Source organism: Gymnogyps californianus, chromosome 3, assembly GCF_018139145.2.
Source record: "Gymnogyps californianus isolate 813 chromosome 3, ASM1813914v2, whole genome shotgun sequence".
Taxonomy (NCBI): Eukaryota; Metazoa; Chordata; class Aves; order Accipitriformes; family Cathartidae; genus Gymnogyps; species Gymnogyps californianus.
This window is the reverse complement of record NC_059473.1, coordinates 100,891,372-100,915,236: the sequence shown is the minus strand read 5'-3', so window position 1 is coordinate 100,915,236 and position 23,865 is coordinate 100,891,372. Positions and strand designations below refer to the sequence as shown.

At 36.3% G+C, this 23,865-nt stretch overlaps 1 protein-coding gene across 1 annotated transcript in view; it reads right to left on the bottom strand.

Annotated features, from left to right (window-relative positions):
- HMGCLL1 (3-hydroxymethyl-3-methylglutaryl-CoA lyase like 1) overlaps positions 1-23,865 on the bottom strand; it is an 82,035-nt gene that overhangs the window by 39,511 nt on the left and 18,659 nt on the right. Inside the window, exons 2-5 of the mRNA XM_050894225.1 lie at positions 19,044-19,121; positions 17,942-18,049; positions 12,736-12,831; positions 10,770-10,918 (exon numbers count right to left, since the gene is read on the bottom strand). Of these exons, the coding sequence (XP_050750182.1) occupies positions 10,770-10,918; positions 12,736-12,831; positions 17,942-18,049; positions 19,044-19,121 (431 nt within the window). The remainder of the gene's footprint in view (positions 1-10,769; positions 10,919-12,735; positions 12,832-17,941; positions 18,050-19,043; positions 19,122-23,865) is intronic.

Genomic DNA, 23,865 nt, shown 5'->3' with positions numbered 1-23,865 from the left:
CCTGGTACTGTCAATAATAACACTGGGATTCCATGGAGAAAGGACAAGAGCAATAGAAATGGGACTCACTTGATGGCAATGACAAAGAAAGTGAAATGCTTAAAATGAGGCTGTAAAAGAGTAAAATGCACTCCAAACACATATCAGGATAAGCATTTTTAATAGAGGACAAAATATGAATCCCATTTGACAAGGTCTTGCTATATTCTTATTGGAAATAAGAGATACAATTCGAGTCATTTGTAGAAAAAGTAATGCAAGCTGGAACAGATGCAGGCAAAGGCTGAGTACAGCTAGCAGGGGTATAGAGAGCCTAGCATATGAAAGGAGAAAATACGCATGTCTATGTGAAAGAGGGAAGACAATCATGTGCTGGTCTGAGCATTTGCCAAGACATCTAGACTTAAGGCAGTGCCGGGTGGGATGCTTTGTAATTGCATATGTGTGGTTCCAAATTAATAAGCTTAAGTGAGAGGAAATAGGTTTCAACAGGAAGGTAGATCTGTTATCTACAGATACGTTTGGCTGTTACATGTTCTTTTTTGTGTATGAAATAACCCATAAGGCATTAAAGGCACAAGAGAATCCAGCCAAAGCAGAGCCGCAAGACCTCCACCCACATCCATGCAAAATGAGAGACAACTTTGAAGAACATGCTGAAGAACTGCTTAGAAAGAAGAATATTAACAAGACAGAACCACAGAAAGCAACAAAAGACACAAGTTTAAAGAAGAGTCTGGTCAACTGCTGCGAACACTACTGACAAGTCAAGAAGAACGAGGGTAGACTACTGTTTCTGAGATCTTGTCATCAGGGAGTTTGGTGAGAGCTGTTGCTGTTGCAAGCAAGGAACAGAAGCCAAAGTGTAGGAGTTATAGGAGGGAATCACAGAAGAGGGTCTCCAGACAGTAATTATAAACAGCGCCTTCAATGAGCTTAGGAATGAAGAAGAGATAGGCGATGAGATATGATATGAAGAACCAAGTAGGGTCAAAGGTGCAATTTTTAAGAGGCTAATGCTTGCTTATATTGCAGTGGAAAAGAGCCAGAGGACAGTTAGAGGTTAAGAAAGAGAATAAGGGAGGGGAGAAATAAGAGGAAGAACAGAACATGGGGTCACTGGGGCAAGTGGAAGGGGTACAGATGGAAAGTAGACAAGAAACTCCTGCTGCTCTGACAGTGGAGGAGAAAGAGAAAGGATTAGGGGAGGGGAGGGAGAACAGAGTGACAGAAGGAAGAGCATACTGTATCTATTGTTCCTTAGGAGAAAAAGCAAGATTCTATGTGAAGAAAAGCAGCACAGGGAAAAAGAGGGAAGAGTTTGAGCAATGAGTTACAGAGGCAACTGGGATTTAATTTGGGGATTCAATTAAGTTGGAGAATACAGCTGTTTTCTAAAAAGATGGCGGGACTGAAAGAAAAAAAGACTTTATAATGAAAAAGACTGCCTTGGTCTCAGGATATTCACCAGAGACACTCCACAGTATGAGAGCAGAAGCAAATATCTGGGAGTTCACAAAGCAGACTCTGCAATGGAAGTGTTTAATTCTAAGTATGTGCTTAAATCTTTGCTGAATCAAGGCCAGACGTTTTAGTAGCTTAACTATGTCTTTAGCATGCAATCAAGAAAAGAGCCCATGCAACCAGAGGTGGAAAGAAGGACTTGCAGTAAGTGAACGTATCTATACAGCTGCTTTAGGAACACATGGGTAAATGCTGTTTTGCCCACTCATGTTCTGTGAAATCAGAATTCCTCCCTTTAATAAAAAGTGATAAAAAGAAGTTCTCTACTTGTTTCACCTGGCAGAGTTTACCCAGTCTTTTGCCTGTTCTACAGATTTCACTGCAGGTGAGTATCATTTGGTCTTCTCCTAAATTGTTTTCTATGCATATAAAAACAATTTAAAAAATAAACCCCAACAACTTTACTGTGTAATATTTTGGACAAAAATGCTGAACAGCCTCTGGGGATGGGGAGGGAAAAGGAAGAGGAAGAGAGTTTTCAATTTCTTCCAGTAAGCCAAAACCAAATTGCAATGTTCCACAAATGGTATAGACAGTATAAGGTCCCCACAATCAAGGTCACTAGGTGATAATCACCACACCAGCCCAATGACTGTGAAGTGCAGGATATAAAACCACGAACAAGGTAAATGAGCAAACTTTTCATAACCAAAGTGTGTTAAAAGGAAAATGAATCCAAGTAGAAACTGAACTCCATGTTGTAATCAACCCTTTGTCAGCTTGTTTCAGCAAGAGTTCCAGAGCCAGATCCACAGCTGCTACCACAGCTGGAAGCACGGAGCCTCCTGAGAAGCCAGTTGCAGACTCAGATGCTGCTGTTTCCTGTTTATTATTATAGTGTAAGTTCGCATATAATTTACCATGTTCACTGCAGATGTATTTATTTTTATTGGATGTTCGTGCTAAAATGTATATGCCTATCATTTGGTGAATTCATAGTATTGAGCTTGATATATTCTGTCACTTCGCAAAAGAAGCCATTTGTTAAAAACAGGCAATATTTACTGTAAGGAGAGAGGAAATACAAAGAAGAGAAGAGGGAAAGGAGATTCTTCCAGAAACAGAATCTCCAAGCCAAGCCCAAAATGTGTAAATAAGGCCAGGATTTTTTTTCCACATTTGATTTAAAAAAAAAAAAAGAAACAACCTCTCCATGTATTTAGTGCCCAGTTGCGAGTAATATATATGCTATTCAAAGTGAATCCTACAGTAATAATACGTTATTATTTTTAGAATGCCCAGAAAACACCGTTGTGAACTACGTTCTCCAAAACCAGAACAAAACTGTTACTATAATGAAGGGCCACTTAACCACTTAACTTTTAACAACTATATCAAATTATCCATGGAGCAATGAGTAACATACTAGCAAACACACTGTATTGTTACCTTATCATTTCATACTAACATTTCAAGTGTGATTTTACGCTACCCTGTAAGAAGAAACAGGGATCATTTTTACTTCCCATATGTATCCCTCTTTTTAAAAAAAAAAAAAAAAAAAAAAAAAAAAGGCAGCTCTTCTGGCCTATTAATAATATTTTCTATCTGCAGGCACAAAAAAATGGGTAAAAGTTGATATAAAGTTATTCCTAAGGAAAGTCTCTCCTCTGACATAGTGCAATCATCCAGCATGAGAGTTAGTACAATGGCTCCCACACTCTTTTCTTAACCTGTCCCAGTACAGAGAAATGCACCAAGTCCCCACATCCCAGCAACCTCCAGCTTCTCAGACTTCTCCAAGAGACTGTGACCAGCTGGCTTAATAAGGTGTAACCCTGTAGATTTGTTTACCATTCACTTACCAAAATGTGTTGCTTCCAAGTCTATTAAATGTTCATCTACATTTTGTTGTTCCCATAATCTCAAATATAGGCTCACTTACAGTGACACGAAGGTGTTAAATTGGTTTTACTATCTAAAGAAGTGATAATGGTATAAATCATTCTATTATCAATATAATTGTGACTATGCTAAACTACACAGTGTAGTCCAAAAATGAGGGTATAAAGCAATGTGTACTCCAGCCCTAAGTATTCCAGAATACCAGAAAATATGAGTTCAAAGTTTCTGTCTGTATTCGTAAAACATATGCAGCTTTAAACTGTGTTGATTTTTGCAAAACTGAATTGTTGGAGTTTATCTCATGGTACTTCTAATTAGGTATATAAAGTACAGTATTGTAACGCCATCCAAATTGAATTAAGGTATTTAAGATGAACTGTAATAAAAGGAAAAAAGAGCACTATTGAACTGAATTATAAAGATCAGATTGTCTTGATAATCAGAAGTTTCAGATAATCAGGATGTTTCTTTATAAACAAAACAAACTTCATTATTAGTTTCTGGAATTACTTGTTATAAAGTATATTAAAATAAAACTGATGTGTTCTTCCACATGTATTTTTTTTCCCTAAATAAATCCAAATATCACTGGCACAGGATAAAGATAACTAAAATCAATTCTTTCTCTTTAAGTTTCCACTATTTTGTGTTTTACCTTGTGTATTAGCATCAAAGTAAAACAATAACTATTTCCTATAATCAACAAGGAATTATATATGTTGTAAGCTATAATATTTATTATAACATAATATAAAAGATAATAATAATAATAATGCATACAATCATTTGTTTGGTATCTATTTGTCACAGCAAAAAATATTGCTATATTTCAAGTATATCAAACCAGTATTTGAATTCTATGCAAACACAGATGAAAGCCAAATATTGATACATTTCAATATGCTTTTATGTATTATGAACTTCACCATACTGCTCATTCTTAAAAGACATAGGACTATAAACAAAGGAATTACATACACCAGTTTAGAATTAATGTGTGATTACATATGCTTTAATTTATGAAGCAGCAGCTTTGTAAGGAAACGCTTCTAGAGTTATTTTACAGCAAACATTTGCATCTGTTTTTCTAACACTGAACCTCTAAACATTTGCATACACATTCACATTTGCACATGCAAATAGTCCAAATGGCCTCAAAAGGGCTATTCACATGAAAATTTTTCAGGACTGGGACATAAATATTGCTTTTAATTGCTGGTCATGGAGAAGTGTTTTTTAGTAGAGAAAAAAAAAATTACAACCTTTCAGCTCTTATATTCCCAGTTAATTTTTATTAGCAGTAAGAGAGTCCTACACAGAACTGAATGTTTCAGAGGGATATAGTCTGACTTTATTTCACTGTCACAGGACACAAAGTAGGTAGTGAAGTACCATTTGGGGAAAAGGGGGTAATGCAAGTCCTCACTTCCTTACTGTTCTACTGTACTAATTGCAATTTATTTCTGTGTCTTTTTAAATTTTGGAATACATTAACTTGGAAGAATCTAGCTTAATCAGAATTTACTTATTTTCTTCATATGTACATTAAAAATACATTTAAGTTAAAACACAATCCAAGTGACTACTTGCAATTACCATTTGCCACAGTTTTTCATCAATCCTGGCTGTTAGGCTTTATTTTTAATCACTGAAAAAGATGTGATATTTTTAATAGTACCTGAAATATGTATTAAAAGATGCAATTCTAAAACCAGCAGTATTTTGTGTCATTTCACATGCGAAATATGCATAGTAGTAATTAGCTGACCACACAGTTTATAACTGATTTGGCTCAGTGTCTTCACAGAATGTCCCCCAGATGTTATTGTAAAGTTTTTATGCGTGTACAAAAAAATAAAAATAAAAACCCCTTTATGACGTTAATAAATAGTCTAACTTCTAAGACCATACGCAAGATTTCAATTCTTCATAAACATTTGAACTAATTTAGTAAACAGTTAAGAAAACTGTGTACTGTGCTACAGATTTTAAATGTGACAGATGACAACATAAATTTTCTGGATGATGATCGAGTCAATGTTAGTGCAGCTGTAGCAACAGTAAGACATGCAAAAGCTTAAAGTTTAGTTTCAACTGTTTGAGTGCATTTTTCATAAGATTCAAGGATTGCCAATGATTTATGCTCACTACATAAATTCTAAATTGCCAGTAAAAATAGGAAATAAAATTTGAACCCCTTAAAATTATTTTTGGAAGTATTTTTCAACTGCACAAATAAGGAGTTAGGGCAAGGCACTAAATTATCCATTTCCTGCAAATAAATAACACTTTAAACAATAATAGTGCTTTAGAAAGGAAACAACCTCTGTATTGAAATTAATATAAATACAATTTATGCATATTAATATTTTTATTACCTAAGTAATTCAAGCAAAATATTTAGCCTACAAAATTTATATTAGAAGCCAAAATGTGTAGTCCTGAGAGCTTGCTTGAGCAAAAGCTGCAGGTTTTGGCCACGGTTCTTTAAAAGTAGCCAATCTCTAAAAGGGTGATTAAAAACAAAACGTTGATTCTCAGTGCACAGAGTACAAATCTTTGTCCATATAGTCCACAGCTTCATTTTGTGTTACCTTGCAGCACAAAGCCTATTAATATGTTTCTTATATCTATTGTAATTTACATAAATTACAAGGTGATAATCCTTAGCCTATGTACAGGTAGGATGGGATTCATCTGTTCTAACTTCTGATATCAAAGATAATCCTCTACAGCCTATGCCTTAGACAGGCCATCTATAGGATGACTAACATAGGATAGGACCCAAGCTCCTTTGCAGCCAAAAGGATGGATCATCCAGAGAGTGGTTCATCTTATCCTAAGGCAGGTACTTTAAAAAGCAGATATGATAAATCATAGCCTGAAGGCTGCCTGTTTCCCTCTAGTAATTACAAGCAGATTTAGGATGACAAGCTCAGACTTGTTGCGTGGTCATGCTCAGATTTGCCTCATGTTACAACAATAGTTGTAAACAATGTATAATTATTTTCAGTAAATAGAAGCCACACAACAAAATAAAACCTGAAACTAATCTTCTCCTTGAAATTAAAAAAGAACCAGTCAAACCATGAGCACCAATTCTAAATACTGAATGTCAACTGATGATTTATGTAACATCCCATCCTTTTGTTTCCAAAATGCTGGGTTTGAGGTCATTCAACAGAAACTCCCAAATTTCAATTTCTGAAACTGTCAGTTTCTGCCCCTGCTTGACTTCTCTATGTGATAGTTACAGATCAGGATATAAAGCATAAAGAACATGGCATAAAGAACAACTTGCCACAAAGCCTTGACTGTCTCAGCATTTAGAGAATTTTGCATGGAATTGGGATACAAAAATGCCATTTATTTTATCTGTCACTAAAAGCAGCTTCTTTAGTAGCAGCTAAATATGGGATCATAAATCAAAGCCATAAATTGCAGGCTTTGATATCTAATTCTTGTTTGATTGTTTTATCTCCAGGAAAAAGTCACCTTGATTGCACTGAAAATTTCTATGAAATCTCTGTTTAAGTTTTACTTCCTGATTATCTTTTCCACACCTTTCTTCATCGAGGAAAAGAAGCCCTGTGTTTTATATCATTAAATACAATGTAAAACTCCACATGTCTTCTAAATGTGCTGCAATATTTGGGAACTAATGAAGTACTTCCACTCAAGTCCTAATGAATTCCCTGTAGTAGTGCAGGCTTTTGTTGAGTGTTAGTACCAGAGAAAATTATGGTTTAGTCTTCTAGAATTAAGTTGGAAATGACGGTCTGCTTCCATAATCTTCCCCCTCACAAGCAGCTGAAATGTTGTAAACAGATGTATTTACTTCCTGGATCTGGCATTCAAAACTGATGCTTCTTCTTTATGGGTATTTTTTCATTTTTTAACTAGTTAAAAGTTTTAAGTCCACTTTCTAGAGCTTTGTTCAACTGCTAAGAGATCTACCATTAAAAAAAAGTCCTTCTGAATTCTGCATTTCTATGTTCATGCTCCTGCTATTATTTTTCTGGTCTTCAGAATTCTACTCAACAAAAGACAGTACACTGGAGCTTAAAAGAAAGTACTGAGGTAGATGGACACTAAACAATCCTTTTTTTTTTACTATTTCTGAGCAATCATTCCATCTCAATGCTTCCTACAGATTCCTGTAACTATGCAACCCATGATGAGTGCATCTGAACGAGTATGAACATGCAGGAACAAGACTCAATGTATCACAATACCTGGTAATTATTCTCTTGAAAACATATTTGTCTAGACTCTGATCCATAGGAACATTTTATTCTCATTAATTACTATTTGGCTCCTCAAAATCTCCCTGGGAGGGATTTTTTAGAAGTGCACTCAAAGTCCAAACGGATTGTGTTAACCAGTTCTCTTTTACTTTCTAACTTATTAGCATGCTCAAAACTTTCTTTTCAATATTTTCATATACTGAAATCCATGTTCAATGGATGTTTTAGATACTCAGAATTATCACCTCAGTTAGATTTTTTGTTATGAAATAAGGCTTCATATTCTGCAATTTAGATTCTCAGCACATTTTTAGCAGATTAGCTACTTTATTATTGAGTTATATTAGATCCCTCTGGACAAATACCAGACAGTCCTCTCCTAAAATTTTTGATTTGCTGAAGTGTAACATTAGTCCAGCATCTTATCTCCTGATGCCTCAACCTCTAATTTTCACTGGATAATATAGTTCCCAAGCTACTATCCTGTGATGAAGATAGCTGTAACATAGACATAAATGCAGTTTCTCTTCAATATACTTTTCCTCTCTAATTGGATTCTTTACTCGGTTATAGTCCCACAAATCGAATCATTCTGTCGATGGCTTCCTACTTCTGAATGATTCACTCTTCTTAGACCTGTAAAAGCCTAAGGACGAAAGCTATAGCTGGAGTGAACTTACATCATTTTCATTCACGACTTCAAATCTGTTCACTTTGTAGGATATCTGATATTCAGCGGTCCACTGTTGAAGTGTTGTGTAACATACTGCACCTGGCACAACAGACAATAAAATTGGCCTGCATGTACTGTGTGAAGTTTGCCTAGGTTTGCATACTGAAGTGAAATTACAGATCTTTGTACTGGATGCACAAAGTAAGCACTTTTAAAACATAATCTGATTGTATTTTCTCTGAGTTGAATTATCTCATTTCTCTTCATCTCTGTACTGCTGTTTTGTCTGTTGGCTTCATTACCTCGTTCTTGATACTCCTTCTCTTTCTATCTTCTTGCTTTGTTTTCCTTCTTTTTATTCCTAATTATCATAATTTTTTTTTGTGCTCTGCTTCTGTTTGACCAATTTCTGATTCCTACTTCTTCCTCTCTGTACGAGCCTTCCCATCCTGCTGCTTTCTCATTTTTTTCTGCTGTGTGCAGAAAAAAACCCTGCCACACAGTGTATCAAATAGTAGATAATAAATGTATGGGAATGTTGGAGAATCCTATCATAGGAACAGCCATTCCCATCACATCAGCGTATCAGTGCCAGAATAACTGCTACTGGTGTATTACAAATGCCTTAGACATACAACCTCTGGAAAAAAAAGCAGCAGGTTGCCACTTTCTTAAACATGTAAAAACTAGTGCACAGAAGATAAGTTAACATTTTAAGCTCCGACATCAATCTAGAGTACACCACAGGGGCTTCTTCACCACCTGCAGTTTACATCTTCTGGACCAGTTGCAAAGTCCATTTGTTGACACCTACAGCTATCCAAAAACATACAATGCATAGGCTTTGAGGATTCCCTTGATGGTTGGTTGCCTCTACTGTGCCATTTGGTTGAATTTTGTTAGTGAAATACAGGAATATAAAACAGAAAATATTGCCTGATATGCCTAAACATCTGAGAAAACCAGAAAACAAAAGTTTAGTGTAAAAATGTTCACCAGTGCCTAAGGTTTGTTGCTACACACGTGCTGTCTTTTCTGAATTGACTGCCTATTCCCTTATGCACACCTATCTGGGACCTAAATTCAGGCATGCCTCAGCTTAATCCTCCTGGAGAACTCAAATTGCTAGTTATGTTTTCAGCTCAGAATTTAGTTTCAGAAAAATGTGGCAAACAGTGGTGGCAGAGACCTTTTAAACAACAGACCTCTTATAAGAGAAGTTGCTCAGGAAGGCAAACCCTGACTCTACCTGACAGATTAGCAGCTACGCAGAGCATTTAAACTCCGGTGCAAGTTATTGTTTCTTAATACAGTGAAAGTCCTTACTTTTCTCTTCAGTGATTTTCCATCTGAAACATATAACCCGGCTAGGGAAAAAGGATGCAAGCATTTATGAGCTATCTTTAGTTGCATGTGTGTGTGTGTTAAAATCCTTGGGTTGGACAAGATGACCTCCAGAGGTCCCTCTCAACCTAAACCATTCTGTTATTCTGTGATCCTCTGAGACTGAGGTATAACTAGAAGTCAGATCTCCCTTTCTCAAGGCAAATGCTCGAACTACCACACTATTGTGCAAAAAGCGAGCAGTAGCATTACCTCATCACTATTTCTGGAGGAAAGAGAGATCCCAGTATTTATTCCCAGACAGGTTTTCAAGCACTTGGTCTCTGAGGTATCTACCTCTATCTATTTTCAAGTCCAGGTATTTTCTGAGCACGATGTAGTTTGCATTACTAGTAATCCTCAAGGAATCGTTGAGTTTCTCCTTGAACCTATGTAAGCCTTTTTGCATTCACAAGGACCTTCACAAATAATCTTAGATAAGTAGCTCTGTGTAATGCAAAAGAAAATGGAAATGAAAAAGACAGACTGTTCAGGGGCAAGTACCATTCAGGATTATTTCAAGTTTAAAAGAAGGTACTCTAGAGAAAGATAAATACTGGACAATTCCAGAGTTTCATGCACTAGAGACTCCAAACACTTCAATGCCTGGAGTTTTCAGAATAACTTATATCGAGAATATTTTTTTCCTTAGGAGTAAATTTGTTCTATCACTTTTATACCTTGATTCTACAGTGTATGAAGTGATATATTATCAATACTATAATAAAATAAAAGTATGCAGGGTATTTTTTAAGGTGCAGGCAACAGTGTTATAAGTTCTCAGCAGCACAAAATAAATTTTATTCTGTCATCTGTGATGATAAAAATAAATTTGTATAATAAAATGGGTATGTTTATACCCACAGCTTTTTTTTTTTTCAATTTCCAGAGAAAACTATTCACCATTAGTAGTTACAAAACACAGAGCAAAATTACTAAATATATTCCATCTTTTAAAAAAAAAAATGACAATAAAGACTATTATTTCAATTCATCTAAAATGTAAAAATTTGGTAGTATACTTTTCTACTGGCACAAAAAAACCCCTGTAACAGTGACTCCATAACTCTGTATTACTTAAGAATCTTTATATTTACCCACGCACTGGAATATTCATACTCCTTGCAGATTTAGCAACTTCTTCAAATTTTTCTATGCTTTCTTCAATCGAACAATTAACGTTCATTTTGCTAAAAGATTCAGATGCTGCACCAAATACTGAGACTTCTGTAGCCCCTGCTGCAATCTGAAAAATACATTTCAATAAAACAGAATCATAACACTATATTAAAAGATTAGATTAAGCATTTAATTCTGTACGACATTCTAGAATTTTAAAGTACATTATAAGCATATCATCCATACCTAAAATATAAGTTTCATTCCAATTTTTTTAAAATCTATTGCATACAAACAGATTGAATCAAATTTTTAGTTCATTCACATTGGCGTATTTCCTTCCTCTTCTTAGCGATTAGATAAACATATTTTTAAAGTGATAAATGATAAAGGTATTAAGATGTAGGAAATCACACGAACCAACTATGAAAATAACAATAATTGATACTTATATCCATTTTTCAGAAAAGGAAAAGATGATATAACAACTCTGAAACATCCATCCTCTGTACAAAGCCTGTTCCTCATGAATGCCAGGAAGTCATTCTCATGCTTAGAAAAGCTCTGTGCCTGCATATGCCTAGAGCAGCAACAATAACTAACAGGGATTTTCTTGTTAGAGCCAACTCTAGGATCAAGGGCTCCATTGGTCTTGGTGTCATAGTCAATATGGATAATACGGCAAATGTGTATGTGAGAGTCTGCTGAGAAAAAGTCTCAGAGCAAATACCAGTCTAGAAAATGTGTAAATGTGGTGACTTCACTGAAGGGGCAATTAGCCTGTGCTTGTACTCAGTACTCAGCAAATCAACTAACATGAGGCAAACTAAAATGCTGAAAGCCAAATGATAGGAGAAGAAAACACTTAAGCTTAGGAGAATAGCTAATTAATTAATTCTCACTCTCCAGTGAGAATAATATTCTTGTTCTATAAAAAAGAATGGAGCTTTTCCCTGTACTCTCTGCTTCTGCAGGATAATGTCTAAGCTTCAGCAACCCTTACAGGAACAAATATGCTTTCAAATAGAGGGAAGAAAAAAAAATAGCAGCGAGAAAGAATTCAGCAATCACCTACAACTATTTTTGCATTGATTTCCTTTCACTATATCACTAAATACAGTATAGAGATATAGCAGATTTAATTCAACTCATACAAGCTACCATTGCAGACAAAGTTGTGGCACTATAAATCTGACTATTGATAGTTAACTCGCCTCTGTAAAGGAGTCTGTTTTAACAGAGATTTCATATGCAGTATAGAAACTGAATGATAGACTACACCACAAATGTCCATCAAGCAGTATGCTTTCCAAATACGGCTTGTCCTATATCAAGACAAAAGCATAGAAGCATGAAAAATTTTCAGAAAACAAAAAAGTGTAAAGATTTGACTAATAATGTGTATGTTTTAAGAAGACTGAACTGCTCCATTTTCACAATTCCAAACACTTCGAGTCTATAATTTTGAATATTTATTTTGTATGAACTGAAACAATTTAAACTTTCGAATCCTACCAAAATGAAATGCAGAATTTAAGAAATCTAATACATTCCTATAAAGCATTTTCATTTAAATGACTCTTTCCTCATTCTTCTTCACTACTTTCCAATAAGAAGACACTCTTCAGAAACTTTTCTAGGGCCAACAAGTCAAAGAAGGAGAAGGAACTGTCTTTCTCTTTATACACAAGCATCATTTATAGGAACTTGCAAAGACTGTTTGATCAATACTTCCATTAAAATAGGAATATATAGAGCTTAACATCACTCTGTGAATTTGCCCATTTTTCACAACAAAAACTGAGAGTTTTTAATTTAAAAAACTATAGCTTAGTTCTAACAGGACAGGTTATATGACATTAAATAGCTAATTTATGGTACTGAACTGAAAGTGTCTGAAACATGAAAGAGGTAATTGTGGACATCTTCTATGAAAGCACTTACAGCAGAATGAAAACCTTGAAGATTAGGCGTGAGAACAGGATATTGGACTCCAGGATGCCGCTCAATGCCCCTCATTACTTCTTTGTGATCTGCCATCTAAAATATATAAATAATTTGTATTGATCAGCAGTTATTTTCTGATTTTATATAGCTAAGCAGAAATTGGCTTAGACTGTGTTTTTGACTTCATTAGGTATACAGTTCGTACAAAAAGTGTAACAACAAAGGGGTTAAACTGATGTTGTACAAGCACCCTTTTTTTGGATTTCTTAACTTTTGAGTATTTGAGTTGCAAGCTTTCCAGTTCTATATGAATATAGAATTGGGGCTAAGATTTATACGGTGTTTCTTTTTGTGTGTATCTGTAAAAACATAATTTGCAGCATAAATTGATAGACTTGTGATCATGCTGATCACCACCTGTTATTGCAACTTTAAACTTACCTCAACGGACTCAATAGGTGGAATTAACAGAATAACTGACATTTTAAAACCATCCAAATCTTGAAAACTTCAGCAATCTGACAAGTGCGACTTCACAATCTGAAGCATAAGTGAACCTGAATTACTCAACACTGTAATCAGCATATTTGAAAAGACTAATCACAAGTCTATCCTTAAAAATATAGCAAAATCCAGTTCTCTGCGTAATGTAACTTTAATATACTTAGAATTTTCTTTCAAAAGAAGAAAATACTTCTTTATTATAGCAAATGTCAGATCATTACTTTATTCAAGCATTTGTTTTCCTTAGTCTTCCCTCACAAAAGAAACTCTGCCTTTTTAAGATATTCTTACACTTTTCTCACTCAAGATTAAACATACTCCATGTACTAATCAAGATGAATCAAAGACTTATTCATGTAATAAACTGTAGATTATTTAGAAAAGCACATTTTCTTGAAAGAAGTGGAGGAAAAATGAGTTATTTTTTAATGGTGTGCATGCCTGAAAACAATACAGTTAATAAAACATATCCCTCATATTTCATGTCTTACAGATTTTGAGTTTTAAAAAATGAATAGTGTATTTTAAATGCTTTTTACATCAGCTCTCACAAAAGCAAAGCTTCCAAGCAAACAATATTAAATTGGATATCTGATTCTTTCCACACTGATGAAAAGTCATTTGAGGAGTACTGTATGAAAAGATACATGAACTACAAAGCTTTTGTTACTCCTTATCTTCAACAGATACTTTACTGATAGCTTTGCAGTACCACAATTCTAAATATGTGATACTAAATTATACCAGATTATTATGTGACAATACTACTGGCAACCTGGAATCTTCCTGTCACTGGTTTCCTACTATGAAAATGAATGGATTAAAAATATCAGAAAAATGCATGTAAGCCTCCTCAGATGTAAGCCCAACATATATCTATGAGGAAGTGGATATATGGTATGAAAAGTGTCTTATAGCTAGACACAACTCACTTCTCATCAGGAAACAAGTGATGGCACAAAGCAACTTTTTGTAATTGCATCTACATAAACTAAATCAGTGTGACCACCTAACATATCTGATAACCTCACAAAAAACCATTTGGTAATGCCTTAGTTTTTTAAGAAGAATTTTTCATTCCTTAATTTAATATAAATAGTATCTACATTTCTCAGGGCAAGGAAGAATGCTTGAAACCAAATGATTAATTAAATGGCAAATGCTGGAACTAATTCCACACTTTAAAATTATAGCCTGCCTTAAACATACTAGAAAACCAAAATGACACTTTTTCAACCAGTAGAAAGCTGCCAGATCCAAATAATATTATATGTATTACATTTGTCCCATTACTATTTTTCCTGTAAGTAAAATCCCATTTTAACACATATTGCATGTTGTAAGATTTTAAATTGTAATAAAATATTTCTTTTCCAAATTTCTTTAAAAATAAGCTTTCTAATGGTAGGTATTTATAATTTTTGGCTGTTTAGGTTATAGGTGTGGGATCCTGTTTTATATGGCACCTCGCTACTGTGGAATTTTTTCTTTTAGCTTTTTTCAGTAAAAAAATCTCTGCCAAAAAAAACAGTGGATGGGAAACCATAAAAGAGCTTTAAAATACTAAAAAAAAGAAATAAGTGAACGAGTGATCTAAACATAACCGTGAATTCTATTCCCATGACCTAAGAAAAGAAAAAAGAAAGGAGCAAAGAAAAGTCAAGACTGCACTCCCTATTAAAGCAACACAATCTTATCTTTTAAATAAAAAACATTTAAAACACAAATTAAGCCATTAAAATAAAGTATTCAGACATGAATTTAAGATAAGAAGGGATTGTTCATTTTTTCCAAAACTGACAAACCTGTGCTAAATTTGATACTCCTAATGGCTCACAGGAAAAGGAAATAATGAAACAAGAAAGGAAGAAATCCACCTTTGCTTTAGACGTTTCCTTCTAATGTTTAAAAACCTACGTTATTCTCTATTGCTGTAACTGCCAAAGTTTGATGGCACTTGGAAAAACTTAGCCTAGTTGCTTTTAACGGACACAGTATCATAGCCCCTGCATCGACACCAAAGAAATTCTGCATTGTCGCTGTTCTCTTCCCCTTTCCTATTATCCTTCCTTTAGACCCTTCCCTGGTGATCCCGAGAACACTGAAATAAATCAAAGGAGTCCCTCAGAGTGCTGTACAGTTTGCTCTGCTAACTCTTGAATAAGAAAAAGAATGATCGTACTATGTTTTTCTCAGAGGAAAGCCTGGAATACAGTCCAGGCCCAGGATGTATTCTAAGTTTAAAATGGACAAACTTTATATACTTTTTGACAGAAGATGTGCAACAAACAATGTTAAAAATTGAAGTATTTTCTCAAATGAATTAATTTTATGTTTTACTTTGTAAATAACTGGTGTGGTCCTTACTAAACATGTAAGTACTCAAATACTTCTGTGCAAACAAGTGTGTAATTTCTTGAAAATGAGTTTAAATTATATAGACAAGTATTGACTTATTTCCTTACTTCCAGGGAATAAATAAGTTTGCACAAACAGGAGCTACATAGTATACTTCAGGACTAAGCCTGAATTTGCAGTGTTAAATCCCAAATGAAAACCTGGCACTCCTAATGCCAATGTAGTTTTGCTGCTGACTTCAGAAAGGCTAGAATCTCTGCTGAATTGTACCAAATGTAAAAATTAATTTTGGAAAAATAATGAGCAAATTATTATGATTCATCAAAACTCAGTATGGCTGCTGATAGAGAGCTAGATCTGCAGAATAACTAACATGCCTAACTACTACTACCTATACAAAAGTCCCAAATATAGATCTTCCAACCACACTTCCAAATGTGGAAAATGAAATTTCATTTAGGGAAAAAAAAAAAAAAAGATATGCTACCTTTCTTTTTTACATCAATGACTATTAGTTCTCAGAAGAGCAGAGAAGAGGTAGGAACAACATTAAATTATATTAATGAGGTGTCACCATCCCAATTCTTTAGTTACAACTGAAAGTTTACATAACTAAAGAGCAAAATAAAATGCACAAGTACTTTCTTTTCATCCATTCCACAGTCCGACATTAACATTGATTGTAAAGAATTTTCTCTATATTATTAACTGCAAAAAGTCACTGCCCCTTTGTGAGCAAACTCAAAATCAGGATAGAATCTGCAACATCTCTCCTTAACTAGAATCCTTTAACATGTAAGCACATGTGTGTTTGTGTGTGGTGTGTGTGTGTTTATATTAGTGTTTGGAGAAGGAGGACTGCATGGTGGATAGATACACAGAAATGTATCAAGTGCAGCAGACATTCAAAAATGGTGTTTGGCTTCAGGGAAGAGTCCAGTTTCCATGACAGTCCACACAACTCCCAGGCCTGGGGAGTCTACTCCCTTGGCTTGGTGCTATGGAGCACTCCTGAGAAGTTTACCCAGTTTGCACAAGCCCTGTGCATCTAGGTTTTCCTGCCCTGATTCTAGGTCTCTGAATTGGTCTTGCTTCCACAAGAAGTCCCCTCCACCATGACTGTTCCCCAGAGATGAGCCCCACTGCTGTTCATCTGGATACTCAAATTCAGTACTCTGCATCCCAACTGCTTCACATTATCCAACCTTTATTATTACGTCTACACTCAGCATCCTATATCCCAGTTGCCCTTCACTCATGGTGCGGATCCATCATCCCTACACCTCTTATTCCCACTCAGCATCCTGTGACCAATTCTCTCACTTCCCATTTACTGCTGTCCCTTGCACATACACACACATACAAATTCCTACCCTCGTGCTGCAAGGGGCAAATTGGGAATCACCTGCTAAATTATTTATGTTTGGAGAGTAATGACAATATTTAAGATTTCTCACACCCTATGTAGTAATCATGGCAAATTGTACTCCTAGCATTTCTGTTGATCAGGGCCTGGAGTGTTCCCCTCCTAAGAGTTTAGCTGTCTGCACTCAAGGCCAGCTCATTGATAGGAAGACAGCAACTTGAGAAGCCTCAATCAGCCTTGGAGCTCCTCAATAAAAGCTGGAACGCAGATCAGCAGAGGCTCCCCCAAACAGCTCTGTTAAGAAGTCTTAACGTGGCCTACCCTCCCTTTTCACTCAACTTCACAGTAAAAGTTGCTTCACGGCAACTTTTAAGCTGAGACACTCTCATGCTTCCTCCCTGCCTGAGAAACAGTGGAGCTGTACAGCAGCAGCCAAGCCCGTGCTTAGCCATGTACCTTACTGATTGGATCCTGACTATGTCTCCCAGACTTGACTTCCCAGCTTAACCTGGGACCTGCCGCATCAATGCGGACTCACCGGAGTATGTGTACTCTTGGCTGCCCTGGTTACCCTCACCAGGTTTGCTCTGCTCTCCCAGACTGTTGGACTGCCCTTTGGTCAACAAGGCTACAGCCTCTGCTCCCCTTGTTATCATGCTTGGCTTCCTCCTGGAGCAACCTGCTCTTGCTGCTGCTGAGTTAGGGATTTAACTAGCTTTCTGCACAGCTTACTGGCTTTTCTTCAATTTTGACTACTTTTTAATAATTAGCCCAACTTCAGCTGACCTGAATAAAAGCATAAAACTTGAAAACTGTGGAAATGGTGTCTGACAACAGCATCCAATTTTACAAATAAACAACATTATTTCTGTTCCATTTTCTTGTATAATTATACGGGCTATACTACTGGAAAACTCCACTGCATGGAATGGCATTTAAATTGAAATAGTTCTGAATGGCGATGATTTTACATACCTGAGGCACCCATTTGGATGAAACAAAACTGGTCACTTCTATTGCAGGCAGGCCTGTTTTGGAAAGCCGGTTGATTAACTCAATTTTTATATCAGTTGGGACTATCACCTATGGACATAGAGACATACTATAGTAAAGTATTTCATGCAGTAAGAAACTTTTGTAAGTTAAATGTTCTCAGTACATAATCAATACCTTTTTTTTTTTTAAATAATGAAGCATATCCATACATTATACCATAACTATACTGTTTCCTGACAGTAGGAAGCTACCGCATAAGGAAAGCACTAGGCAGTATACATGATCCTACTTCATTTTTTGTCCACCACAAAAGAATGAGGAAGCACTTCTGTGTAAATGGTTATAGATCTGGCCTCACTAATTGTTAGTAATCAAACACCAACCTAGCAAAGAAGCAACAAAGGAAATAGTAACACAGAATAGTCCAACCAGAGAAAAATGGGGGGAAAAAAGCTCCACAGCTGAGGCAGAGTAATTCCATTCTGTTAATACTACTAACACCTTTGATATCAGTAACAACGATATATGTAAGCTTATCCTCCTATTTGTGGAAACAGATGACTGTTTTGATACATGTACCCTTTTTCACATAGTCTCTTTCAATCTTCTTCCATGCTTCCCTACCACCCTTCAGGCAAATAATATTATCAAAAGAGTAATTTCTTTTTTTTTCCATGCCTGTTCAGCAGGAAGTATGACAAAACCTATTGTACTATTCCTAGTATAGTAGCACTTGTAGCACAAACACGTATTATGAAGATAGCCAGTGTTTTATAGCAATTATGTCATGACAGGATGTTATTGACTGACAAGACAAATTCCAGAAAAAGAAATGGCAGTTGAGTAACAGAAAGGCTAGTTAATTAAGTATAGAAAGAAATTATATGATTTAACATCTGGCTAAATAGTAATATACTTTTATTCTAATATACAAAACAGTTATTAATACAAAAAGAAATAAATATATTTATAGTACAAAATGGAAGAAACATGATTAGCAGGATGTACGTGTTTTACACAATGAAAATAACACTGACATCCATGTCAAAACACACACACAAAAAAAAAAGAGAAAAATTACCTTTTCATTTTGTAATCCATCCCTTGGCCCAACTTCTACAATCTTTATGTACTCAGGCAGTCCAGATGCTTGAGATTCCTGAAATAAAAATCAATACTGAAACACAAAACAATGAAAGTCACCAAGATCAAAGGTACAGCTTGTACTTGTCCTCTCATATGATTCTGGGTATAAAGTCATACTGTCAACATTAAGTTTGCTCACGGCCTTTAAAAATCTGTAAGAACATGTTCCACACCTTGAGTTAGGGAATAAAAGTTAAAAGCAGAAGTTATCCATGTGCATGTTCCACTGCTCCTCTGAGGCCACAAATGTTTATTATAAAAATGTACCTAAACCCATAAATGAACATTGTGTTTTACGGAGTGAGAAATATTCCCATTTCAAAAAGTTTCCCAACGAACGATCCAGTCCTCCAAACTTCTAACTGAATGTTCTCAATTTAGCTGAACAGTTTCTCCTCTGTAAACGTTTGCAAGACTAGGCTATAAATCTGAAAAGAACAGAGCAGTCAAACAACGCTGAAGAGATTATTAATGAAAGATGAAAGTAATTCCTCTGCCTGTAGGTGAAGGTTTTAAAGAAGGATTTAAAGGAGAACAAGGAAGGCCCCTGGTAGACAAGAAGAATTTTCCAGGTGTAAGAGCAGCTCTGGAAAGGCAGGAGGCTGACAGTGACAGGAGGGAAGGAAGGCAGCAGTAAGGTCAAAGGGCTAAGGAGAGCATGGGGAGCTGGAGGGGGAGGAAGGAGAAACAAGAGCAGAAAAGTGAAGGGAAATGAAACTTCCTTTTTTATTATTTAGCTGCTCTGTTATTGAATCAAGTTGACAGGTGTGGCAGTTAACATAACCTGGGCCTTTAAGTACTGAAACAGTTCAGAGCAGTTGCTTAGACTAATCCCCAAAAGCTGTGTGTCTTTAAAAACACATCAAATGGCCAACTTGGGGCACGCTGCCCGCGCCTGGAGGAGCAGACAGGAGGGACGCAGGCAGCCTTGCCAGGAGCTCTGGAGACGCCCTGTTTTCTGTGTTGCACTGAATACAGAATCCAACCCAGTGTCTCCACTCCAGTGTTGAAAGCCTGTGCTGGGATTAGCGTGAGCTACCTGCGGGACGGCTGCTCCCGCGGCACCCACCACCTCCCCTGAGAGTTAAACGCCATGGGAAAGACAACACTGTCAGCCCAGGGGAACGGCTCCCGCCCGCGGGAGTCACAGCTCGCCCAGAGACCAGAGGTCACTTCTGCAGTGCATAAATATGGCCGCTAATCTCACATCATACAATCAGATGAAAAACCCATTTTTCATCCCTCCCTGGCTAGTACCATCAGGGCTGTTTCAACTAAACGGCTGCTAATTTCTCCTCACAATAACGGAAAATGAGCACTCCTACAGCACCTTTGGTTTCTCCCTGCATTCTCGGTGCCTGTGGATAAAAGTAAGTTCTCTGCAGCACTAGCCAAAATACAATAAACATATTTCAGAGCATTTACTGTGTATTTATCTGAGCCCAGTAAAAAGAATGGGAAACAGCTGTATAGTATCTATTTGATCACGTGGAACATCTGGTAAGTTAAAACTCTGTCAGGCTGTGCTAAGCCCACACTCGCTGACAGTATAAACCTACTTAAATGTGAAGGTAAAACCTTCACATCTGCTGTATATCGTTTCTCTTTTTTAAGTTATTTTCACAAATATGGCACTGCTTCAGCACTACGGGCATAAATCTGGGTTATTTCATGATTATCAGATCCTTCTTGTTACAAGACAAATGCCACAGCTGCACTATGAGTAAAGCTGTGACTGGAAAAAAAAAAGGAGCTAAAATAGATTATGTGAACCAAAGCTTAATTTAGAGAATGAAAAATGTCCATAAAACTTTGGTGGCAAAAATGTTCAATTTCTAGGCCAAATCCTGTAAATCCTATTCAGTTCCTACTGTGGTGAAACTTTTGCTGAAATCAAAGAGCTGTACCTGTCTTTACAGAACAATTCACAAAGCTACAGCACATGCAGCAGCCATTCACACAGCCATACAGGGGATGACTGCACCCTTGGATTTCGTGGGGGACAGAAGTTTGGAAGGGACATTGCAGAAAGGCATTCAAGTATTGATTTTTATTCTCCATCTGTGATATTACAGGCATACAATCTCTTTAAGCCATAGTCCAGGTCTCTCTCACCCCCTGATTTTCTCGATAGTCTTCCTGTTCACTGGTTAGTCCCAACTTGAATTCACTGTTCTTGAACATGACACTGAGAACCATGTACGGGATGACTCTCACAAGGGCCACATAGTGGAAACTCAAGGCAGTACTACAGACAAATCCTTACACTCTTCAACCTGATGAACAGCTTAAATATCTTGGCTCTGAGTCCAGAAGAGTCTTACTTTGCATTGAATTTCAACTAGTTTCATCTATAGTACATTTATTGCTCCTGTCTTCAGGGTCACTCATTTCCTCCTGTGTGGCATCCAGTGTGGTATTGATAACGTCTCCTGTCTTTCTGTCATCAGCAGATCTTACCACCTTGATATTTTCTGGTGAAAACATTTGGACTAACATGATTACCTTATTTTAATACAAACATATATTATCTCAAAAAATATGGGTTAGTGCTATAGAAGAAACATGTTCTAAAAAAAGACCTGAGGAACCCTACCAGCAACGTCTCTTTGGTCTACTAAATCTGCTTTCGACATTATCTCTTACTTCCTCCTCAGCCAGTTTCTTACTTATGTCACAAATTCTGTTCTGATCATCCTTCTCCCCAACATAGCTAATAATTTCTCTCGTGCTGCATTGCTGAACTTCAGATAACAAGCAAGTAAAAGGGAGGCAGAATACTTAGGTTCAGGCCCCTGTGTACTATTTATGCATTTTACAGTGCATAATCATTGGATAAAACTCAGAAACAAATTAGAGACTGTAAGAGTACATGTACCATCTTCTGCTAAGATGACGCTAGCATTTTTCCGTTCTGTGGCCCGAGTTGAATCAGAGGAGTAAAGGAGTACCTCCTTCACCTTAATCTCACCTGTCCTATGAATGAATACTCAGTGACTAGCTGTTAGGACATTCTTCCAAGACGTTGGAGATATGTACTTGACAATGTTGTTGGGAAGAAAAAAGAGACTCCCTGCTTTCTTGGGAAGTCTTCTGATCACAGTGTCACACTTGCAGAATATTTGGACATCACTTGAAACACAGCTGAAGAAGTCACCTGAGCCACCAGTCACATTCTGTGCCAGGCTCAATGCCATCTGCATTCACTAGGCAAGCTTCAAATCCACAGAAAAGACTGAAGTCTTTAAGAACTTATGCAGAGTTTAAACACTTCTCTGTTTACTATCTGGACGGCATCAGACCTTAACCAGGACTCGGGCTTTGTGAATTGAGGGATCAAGTTCCCTGAACTCTAACTGGATGATTCCAAATGTGCACCATCCCCTTGGGTAAAAAGAAGGATTTTCAGAACCAACAATGAGACAAAGTTAGAGAATTTCGACACCTTCACGTACGGCATTAAATGGTCTACAGATAATAAATAGAAAATATAAATAGAAATAAATAGAAAAATGAAAATTAGTTTTTATATTTTAAGAGAATCCAAAAAAAGGTGAACTTTACAGAAATACACAAGTATTTACATCAAACACTAAACATGTCAGGTAAATAATTTTGTTTCAGAAAAAAATATTTACTAAATTGTATTATACCACATATTTTTATGTAACAAAGTATAAAAAGTAGTTACGGTAGATACTTAGAGGTGACTGCTTATTGAACTATATAGTGGCTCTGTTAAAAAGTAATGACTACCAAAGTACAATGTTTGAAATATCAAAAAGGAAATAGTTGACATAAAAGACTAAGAGCCTGGAAAACTTGTTTTTTCCATGTAGCAAGCCTTGCCAAGGGAGAACAAAAAGCATATAAAACCACAAAAAAATTGCCTCCCTCAAAATAGAATGCAGCCAAAGAGTCTTTTTAAAAGAATTAGAAAAAGGAAAACCGTACCATTCAGCTTCAGACACCGAATGCCAAATTTCTGTATGGAAACATTTTCCCTGAGCTATAAATAGCTGAAAATACAAGTTTATTATAGAAAAACCTAGTAACCCTCAATTAGAGCAGTATAATCTTCTTAACATAACCATAAATGTAATCAAATTAAATAAACACACTTTTTAAAGTTCTGTCACTGCTTCACTATTTCTAGTAAAGGTGCTGAGGTTCCTTAGCCTTCTGATTTTTATTCCATGCAGCTCATTCATATGGGCACTAACAGCACTGGCAAATATTATCCAGAGCTGCTCAAAAGTAACTGAAAGGACCCAAAAGTAACAGAGAAGAATCTGGAGGTTCAAGTCTCTTCAATCTTTCTAACCAAGCGAAGATGAAGCTCTGCTTTCCTTTTCCACAAGGTGGTGTTCTGGCACAGAGGACAACTGAACAAAGGTAGGTCCACCTTGTACAAGGAAGAATTATTCAGGAGAGCAGTTTTAAACAAGGATCAGCAGGGAGGTAGCATCATAACTCCATACGTATATCTGCAGTGACATGGACAAATGCCCAAAAACTGGGAGAAGGCTCTGAGATAAATAATACAATTGCTGGAAGGAGAATAAAGAAAACAGTGGTCAATCTTCTCAACACAGATGTCTCTCAACTTTACAAGACATAGAGGAAATAAACAGGAAGAAATTAAAATCTTAGTACATAATCAAATAATGATTGAGGTGGTATTGCAGAGACTTGTTTATATAGTTCACACTACTGGAAGGCAGACATAAAACATATTAATTCCCAAGTTAACTAGG